This window comes from Colobus angolensis, unplaced genomic scaffold (assembly GCF_000951035.1).
Source record: "Colobus angolensis palliatus isolate OR3802 unplaced genomic scaffold, Cang.pa_1.0 Scaffold6, whole genome shotgun sequence".
NCBI lineage: Eukaryota > Metazoa > Chordata > Mammalia > Primates > Cercopithecidae > Colobus > Colobus angolensis.
This window is the reverse complement of record NW_012119598.1, coordinates 25,553,572-25,562,310: the sequence shown is the minus strand read 5'-3', so window position 1 is coordinate 25,562,310 and position 8,739 is coordinate 25,553,572. Positions and strand designations below refer to the sequence as shown.

Here is an 8,739-nt window from a genome sequence, read left to right as displayed (position 1 = left end):
TAATTTTTGTATTTTTTAGTAGAGACGGGGTTTCACCATGTTGGTCAGGCTGGTCTTGAACTCCCGACCTCAGGTGATCCACCCTCCTCGGACTCCCAAAGTGCTGGGATTACAGGTGTGAGCCACCACACCCAGCCTCATGAAAATTTTTATACAGAAAAGTTCAAAGATTGCGGTTAACACCATATACCCACCAGTTAGATTATATAATTATCACTCTGCTAAATTTGCTTTTTCACATACCTGTCTGCCTCTCCATGAAAGAGACACTGTTTTGAAGAATGCTAGCTACTGCTTCCAAGAGTAAAGAATATTTCTGGAGAAAATCACTTGGGAGAAGACTGCTTCCATTTTTGATAAAGTATTTCTTATTTACTTATTTATTTTTAGAGATGGGATCTTGCTGCATTGCTCAGGCTGGTCACAAACTCCTGGTCTCAGGTGACCCTCCCAATTCAGCCTCCTGAGTAGCTGGGACTAAAGGCACATGCCACCACTCATGGCCCATTTTTTATTATTTTGATTAATTCTAGAAAAATGAACAAATCTGCTATCAAAGACTCTTTGAAGAAAGAAAGTCTCATATCCACTACAAGGCCAATACCATTGAGTCCTGTGTCTCTTCATCTATTTTTGAACCTAAACATTAGCCCACCAAAATAACTGATATCCACATTAACTCTGAATCACTAAAGAAAGTCAAATTATATTTGGCGTGCTCTGAATAGGTAGGGGAAAATACAATATATTTCGGAAAGTTTTCCATTAAAAAAATTTAAATCGGCCAGGCCCAGTGGTTTACACCTGTAATCCCAGCACTTTGGGAGGCAGAGGCAGGTGGATCACCTGAGGTCGGGAGTTTGAGACAGCCTGACCAACATGGAGAAACCCCGTGTCTACTAAAAATACAAAATTAGGTGTGGTGGCTCATGTCTGAAATCCCAGCTATTCAGAAGGCCAAGGCAGGTGAATTGCTTGAACCTGGGAGGCAGAGGTTGTGGTGAATGGAGATTGCACCATTGCACTCCAGCCTGGGCAAGAAGAGCAAAACTCCATCTCAAAATAAATAAATAAATAAAGGCTATAAAATTTAACGTGTATTCCTGTGCTACTCAGAAAGCCAGAATACAGTTTTTGGTAGCTCAGGTTATGCTATAATTACATGTAACTGTACACAATTGGAACTATATCTGTTACAAATCAGGATTGTCTTATAGTTTCCAGAACTAGAGAGTAAATCCCAACAGTGAGAATGAACACCACAGTCAGAGGTTTTTCAACTTAAAATACAGCAGTGTTATTCCTATTGAACATGTGCATATAATCCATGTAAAATGAGTTCTACTCATACTAGCATAAAGCTATAAAATATCCTATGTTTCATGTAGCTACTTTTATTCCAAAATTACTTTTAACCTAGATACTGATCAAGATAGTAAGAAGGTAGGCCGGGCGCGGTGGCTCACGCCTGTAATCCTAGCACTCTGGGAGGCCGAGGCAGGCGGATCACGAGGTCAGGAGATCGAGATCATCCTGGCTAACAAGGTGAAACCCCGTCTCTACTAAAAATACAAAAAATTAGCCGGGCGCAGTGGCGGGCGCCTGTAGTCCCAGCTACTAGGGAGGCTGAGGCAGGAGAATGGCGTGAACCCAGGAGGCGGAGCTTGCAGTGAGCCGAGATCGCGCCACTGCACTCCAGCCTGGGTGACAGAGTGAGACTCTGTCTCAAAAAAAAAAAAAGAAGGTAACTTTTATAAGATTGTATTGGAGAAACACAGATGAAAATAAAATATTTTACCTCCATTCTCATGATAATCCTATTGTTTCTGACTGTGATACTCATTACATGCTGAAATCTCAAATCTCTGGCTTGAAGACCTAACTCTTGGTATAATTCAGTTTTCTTCTTTTCTATAAAAGAAATAAACAGAGAGGGCTAAACCAAATACATTAAATGGCTTAGATTTTTCCATCAAAGCAGTCCTCCCACCACCACCAAGATAATTTTTGGTTACTACAAGAAACAAAAACTAAAATTAAGTCTTCTTAATATCCATTTTTACCTGGAAAACATACTTGGGCTAAATACCGTCAAACTAATGATTTTTTTATCTATACCTCATAAATTTCTCACTACTTAGAAGTCTCTTGAGACTAATATAGAAACCACAACTATGCATCATTAGAACCTATAAATTTCCAGCTCTAAAGACAGGTTATCTTTCTTAAATATAAACTGTACACAACTACATTTTCTATTTTTACTACAACATCATCTTCAGTATTTTATATATGTGAACAGATAAGCTTGACTGTCTTTGTTCTTGAACTAAGACAAAAATGAGAAGAACTGAATTTATTACCTGAGACATTCATTCTCGGGGAGAGCTGAAACTCACATCTGAAGTCACACAGTAAAGTAATGCCTAGTCTCACTTTTTAAAGTAGCTGTCCACAGACAGCCATTAGCAGCAGAATTCCATATGACTGCCATGCAGTGACATGTCCCTGTCCACCTTTTGTCACCCACTGCAATGTCAGTGGTATTATGTGACTCTGCCTTAAACATGCTTCAGGGGAATGAATGAGGGCAGTGAAAGGGACACTAACAAGAGAGACAAAAGAGAAAGAGTGTGTCTCTGGGCTCCAGCTCTACACCAGCCTCTCTCTCCCAAATATTCCTTCAACAGCCTGTTAGAGTGAAAAGTGGCTCCTGCTAGAAGAAAATAATTCTGGAAGAATACACACAGTCTGAGTACTGCCAGCTCCAATTAAGACTGACAGACAAATGCTGAAGAAAGATCTCTTTCAACACACCTGTATATACAGAGAATATTCTACTCAAAATCCTACAATTTCCTGATTTCTATCAGATTCACTCATTGTTTAAAAAAATGATTTAGAATGCTGATCAGATACTCACCAAAAGAAGTAACATTTCCCTGTTTGTCAAATTTTGTCTGAAAATAGAGAATAAAACAAATTATTATTTTCTTTCAAATTAGAATGCTACTTACGGTATTGTTAATTTAGTTAAGAATTTATGGTATTGTGAGTAATATCCCCAAAATGTTGAAATGCAAATATAAACCATTACTGACCTTCTTTAGATTAAATCCAGTTATGAGTTAAGGGTTTTTAAAAATTCCTTTTTTCCTTTGCTAGGAAAAATCAGATCTGGGTTTAACTTTCTATCTTGGTTCCTCTAGAAAGTTTGATAAAGGAGTATCAGTTGTGTTGTTACTAGGTAACAATCCTCATGGTAAAAATGACCATTGACTGGTAGACTGCACTGGACTGGGAAGATGAACAAATTACAGTTATCAGGTGAAAAGCAATAGCTCTCTTTGCCCCTTCCTGACTGTGCTGGCTCTTGTGGCCATGTTTCCCACCAGAATCCTGGACGCTGTGCCTCTGTGACGGTTACAAGGGATACTGTCACTATGGGGCATGGGGATTCGAGCCAAGGTGAATCTCACATCCACCTTTGAGAATCTTACCTCCTTGTCACTGAGCGATCACTCAGAGGACCACAGAAACCCCTGGATGGCGGCAAAGACTTGTTTTGAAGAGGAAACACCTAACACTACCTTGTTGTTTCTCTTGTCCCTTATCCTTCTGAGTAGACTGGGACCAAGTATGGCCTGCCTTGTGAATCTAAATGTCTACATGAAGCTAAAGTATCTTTGGTGGGTGTTGCAGAATCAATAAAGATTTACAGAACCTCTTCTGATAGTTTGAAGACAGGATTTGATACAGAAAATGCACCTATTTCCTGTAAAGTAGGGGAGTATTTTTCAGTGATGTTTATCCACAGTCAAGTTTGAAGATGTGAAACATTTAATGAATCACTATGTGCTGAGCTGTACTACTTACAACGACAGACACATTTCAGAAAGACACTCTAACATAATAAGTACAATATAGGTCTTGGGTTATTACCATGGAAATATACATGCTGTGTTAATCACAAAATAAAAACTCACAATATATATATTTTATCTTGCTTCTCATCAGCAAAGATAAAATTAATATGAATATATAAGTTCCATAGAACACTAAAGGAAAATTTATATCAAAGAAAGCTTTATATTTGTGTAATAGTCTAGCTTTCATCCTTATATTTCACAAATACATAAACCCACTGTAGAAAATTTGAAAATAAATATATGTAAAGTAAAACTATATTAATCACCTGAAATGACAAGTTTTAGAGAAAACTGTGATAATATTTCACTGAATATCCTTCCAAACATTTTCCTAATAAAACATACTAATGTTATACATACTGCTTTGCAGTCTCCCTCCTTCCAAAGTAGCAACATATGCGGAATATTTTTGCATCTCAATATTTATATGTACGCTTTTTTCTTTAATCGAACTTAAAAAAATTTTTTAAATCATACAAATTATAACGAAAAAAATCTTTACTTTGTAACCAGCTCACTTTTTAAACTATTTCAAATAGCACAAATTAAATTTCTTTTTCTTTCTCAGATTCCATAGCTTCATGAATTTAAGTGTTCTTTGAAATTATTTCACCTGCAAAGAACTAACTTTCAATATTTGACGTTTGACTTTGCATTCTTTTTTTTTTTTTTTTTTTTTTTTGAGACAGAGTCTTGCTCTGTTGCCCAGGCTGGAGTGCAGTGGCACAATCTTGGCTCACTGCAACCTCCACCTCCCAGGTTCAAGTGATTCTCCTGCCTCAGCCTCCTGAGTAACTGGGACTACAGGCATGCACCACCACACCTGGCTAATTTTTTTGTTTTTTAGTAGAGATGGGGTTTCAGCATGTTGATCAGGCTGGTCTCAAACTCCTGACCTCAAATGGCTGCCTCAGCCTCCCAAAGTGCTGGGATTACAGGCCACCTGTAATCCACCTCGCCTGGCCCTGATTTTGTATTGTCTTTGTAGTCTCTGAGCCACCTCACCTGGCCCTGATTTTGTATTCTTAACTAAATTGGCCAACTCTTCCAGAACAATGAATAACAGTGGTAACTTTTAAACGCAATTCTGGGGGTTATTTCGTTCTGTATAGTTTATAAAGAAAAGCTCTTATGTTAACAAGCCTAAATAATCCTAATGAAATATATTTGGGGCTTACTATATGTGAGGTACTAGTTTAAGGGCTTTCGATATATGAGTTAATTTAATCCTCATAACAATTCTATACGGTAGGTTATGCTCAGTTTTCAGATGAGAAAACTAAGACACAAAGATGTTATCCTAACTTGTGCAAGGCCACCTAGTCAATAAGAGGCAGAGTGAGACTGGAATTTAGGAAGTCTGGCTCAAATAGGCACACCTTTTTTTTTTTTTTGAGACAGAGTCTCACTCTGTTGCCCAGGCTGGAGTGCAGTGGCATGATCTAGGCTCACTGCAAGCTCCACCTCCCGGGTTCACGCCATTCTCCTGCCTCAGCCTCCCAAGTAGCTGGAACTACAGGCGCCCGCCACCACGACCTTTTGTATTTTTAGTAGAGACAGGGTGAAACCCCGGTGTTAGCCAGGATGGTCTCCTGACCTCGTGATCCGCCCGCCTCGGCCTCCCAAAGTGCTGGGATTACAGGCGTGAGCCACCACACCCGGCCGGCACACGTTTTTATCAAGCTTTTTTTTTTTTTTTTAAAAAAAAACAAAAGCCTACAAAGAAGCTGCAAGAATATTACAACCAATTCCCATAGAGCTTTCACCTAGTCACCTTTGTTAAAATTTTGCCCCAACGGCCTTCTTTCTCTTTCTCTAAAAATATGTGTATGTGATACATTATCTTATTCATTTATTTCCCCCCTCACTCCCACTCCCCAACCATTTCAGAGAAAAGTTACAGAGATCATGACCTTTTAAAGCATGCACTTTTAAATACTACACTCTGCTGCCTTCAAGATGCTTCTGCCTGCGTATTATCTTGCAGAACACAGGTTCAAGCCTCTTTATGGCTCTGAATTGTGATTGACCTGTTCTAGTATTAAAAGGGGAGGTGCAGTCATTAGCAAAGTTCAAGATAATTGTTAAGCAAATCTAGCAGGCACTCAGGTCACTGGCCAGGCACAACAGCCATGACATGTAACTATAGCGATTATAAAACTCAAAATACGTAGTATCTTGGCCAACGGTCCAATGAGTTAATAAGTATGGGAAGCACTTTCTGTACGATTTCCAATGTATTGTACATACTCACCACAGTAAATACTGGGGCTACACTGGCTAAAGTGGCTTGAGAGACATCAGAAGTTCTTAACCGGTGCACTTCACCTGAAGAATAAATTAAGAGAATTCCTGTGGTTATATGATTCACATAGAGCTAAAATACAACTCTCATAGTATGTGGAGGCCTTCAGACTATTTTATTATTTTTAAATATTTTAAGAAGAAATACTCTTGTTAATTTTAATATTTGTTGGTGATTATCTTAGGTTTGGCAGGGAATGATTTTCAAAAGTAATGGCTTAGGTGAGGCATTAAAATAACTGATGGATTCCAATCACCCTTTTACCTTTCTAATTATTACTGATATCTCAAAGTTGGATGAACGAATGTACAACATCGTGTTCTGAGGTTTAAGAAAATGTCTGGTCTTCCTTTTTGCATAAAAGGCTCTTCGTGCGCATTTGGTAGTAGATACATTTTAGAAAACATAGGTCCTAAGTGCCACCTGATCTTTCAAGCATTCCAGTATCAGAATTATTTGACTGGCTCATAAACTATGAAACCTATTGATCTTACTTCTTTTCTACAGATATTCTTTATAGTGAATACTTACGAAACACCCCCACTGAGCTGGAAGGAGGACAAATCTTTATTTGAAAATTAGTCTATTTAAAATATGTGACTAGACTGAGTCGAAGTGAACGCTGAAGTATAATCAAGTACATTTAATGACTGACAGAGGACACTGTTTTATGCTTCCAAAGTAATTACACTGACTCCAGAGACTGTAGGAAAAAAATCCTACTTCTGATCTTTTTTCCACTACATACATGTAATGATTCTTGTAATTTGTTAATATCTGAAGTTTCATTTCCCTTTTACAAAATACAAATTATCACTATAAGGGTAAGATGAATAAAGGTAAAAGTCATTTGCTGATTACAAATGGCTTTCAATGTTTTAATGTCACAAATTAGATAGAGTGTAACCGGGATTGAGATTCTGAACGTCAATGCTTGTCCTCAAAGTTTCCTCCAACTTGCTGAAACTGGATTCCTAAGCATTATCAATGGAGGGTGCAGAGCATGTAACCCAACTTAGAAAGACTCTCCAATAAGTGGAGAACGAGGTGATGACGAAGAGTTACTTTGGGAGGCTTTTAAGAGCACAACTGAGAAAAGATATTTGAGGACACTGCTATATTCTTGATAAAGTCATTCATTTCAATACCTTTTATTCCTTATATATTTGCACTCACATGTGTGAAAATCTTAACTTTTCACCATGCTTCAACATTTGGTGTAAAAATAAACAGTAAATAAGATTCTTTTTTTTTTTCCTCAATCCGATCTCCCTGTTTACTTATACAGTACTGTAGTTGAAAATAAAGTCAAGCCGTTCTCAGAAGCAACTCAGTCTTCAGCCTCACTTCCATGTGCGTCCCCAATCCCTGCGCAACTCGACAACTGTATAAATGTGTCCGTAAGGAAGAAAGGGAAGATAAATTAATATTAATACTTATGACTTCGGAACAGATGAAAGCCTTGTTTAAAAACACCTCTCGGCCAGGTGTGGTGGCTCATGCCTGTAATCCCAGCGCTTTGTGAGGCTAATGCGTTAGGCTTGAGGCAAGGAGTTTGAGTCCAGCCTGGGCAACATAGTAAGACCCTGTCTCAAAAACAACACACAAGAAAACCGCTCACAAGAGCACTTAAGCGGGTTGTTAACTAACGTGATCACGGTCTACAAACGATTCCTAGGTTGTTCCTATGGTTATATAATCTGCAGCAAGGGCGGTGGGGGAGAAGGCAGAGGGTTGGCCGCTCGGACCCCGGCAGGGCACAGCGCACATAGCAAGGTCGCATTCTGAGCTAGTCGGGCGCAGCTCGGCCCGCGGGCCTGTGCAAGCTCACAGGACACACGGGAGGCCGAGGTCTGCGCAGGGCGCAGAGCAACAGGCGCGCCGCGCCGGGTGGCTGGGGCAGCAGCGTAAGGTCACTGCAAGACCACCGTCCCGAAGCTGTGGCCGGGTAAGGGCTGTACCTGCCACGCGGAGCCGGCCCGGCCCGCAAAGTTGCGCCGCCCGGCTCCTTCCAACCAAGTCGGCTGCGCGGCCGCAGGCAGTAACGGGACGCGCCACAGAGGTCAAGTCCAAGGCCAGGGCACACAGCGTCCGCCGGGGAAGTCTCATCGCGCGGGGCAGGAGGCAGGGCAAACTGCGCAGGCATTCCATGGTGCCGGAGCGAGGAGCAGGCAGCACCCAGAACCCAATTCTTCATGCCGGACGGTGACTGCCCCGGCCGCAGCACTCGGCCGACGCTACCGCCCGACCTGCGGACGCTTTGTATCAGTCATGCGCGGGGCGTGCCGCGCCTGCGTGCTACTTCCCCACGCATGCTCGGAAGGTACCTGTGGGCGTGCCTCTTAAGTCTGTGGCCAATAGACGTTTGCGTTCCTACCGGTACCTATACCTGTACTTGTACCAGTACCTGTACCTGTACCTGTACCAAAGTGAGGGAGCAGGCGGGCTGGGAGATGGGTGGAGCACGTTTACTTGCATTAAGTGAGCTCGTCAACCTAGGTTCTT

At 40.8% G+C, this 8,739-nt stretch overlaps 1 protein-coding gene across 3 annotated transcripts in view; it reads right to left on the bottom strand.

Moving 5' to 3' along the window:
* The window catches only part of MRS2 (MRS2 magnesium transporter), a 19,937-nt gene extending 11,413 nt beyond the window's left edge, over nucleotides 1-8,524 (bottom strand). Inside the window, exons 1-5 of one of the 3 annotated variants that reach the window (XM_011962777.1) lie at nucleotides 8,196-8,524; nucleotides 6,184-6,257; nucleotides 2,924-2,960; nucleotides 1,799-1,911; nucleotides 244-316 (exon numbers count right to left, since the gene is read on the bottom strand). In XM_011962777.1, coding sequence (XP_011818167.1) covers nucleotides 244-316; nucleotides 1,799-1,911; nucleotides 2,924-2,960; nucleotides 6,184-6,257; nucleotides 8,196-8,385 — 487 coding nt within the window. In that variant the 5' untranslated portion in view covers nucleotides 8,386-8,524. The remainder of the gene's footprint in view (nucleotides 1-243; nucleotides 317-1,798; nucleotides 1,912-2,923; nucleotides 2,961-6,183; nucleotides 6,258-8,195) is intronic. The other 2 variants (XM_011962778.1, XM_011962779.1) reach the window with 2 other exon arrangements.
* Nucleotides 8,525-8,739: the final 215 nt, after the last annotated feature.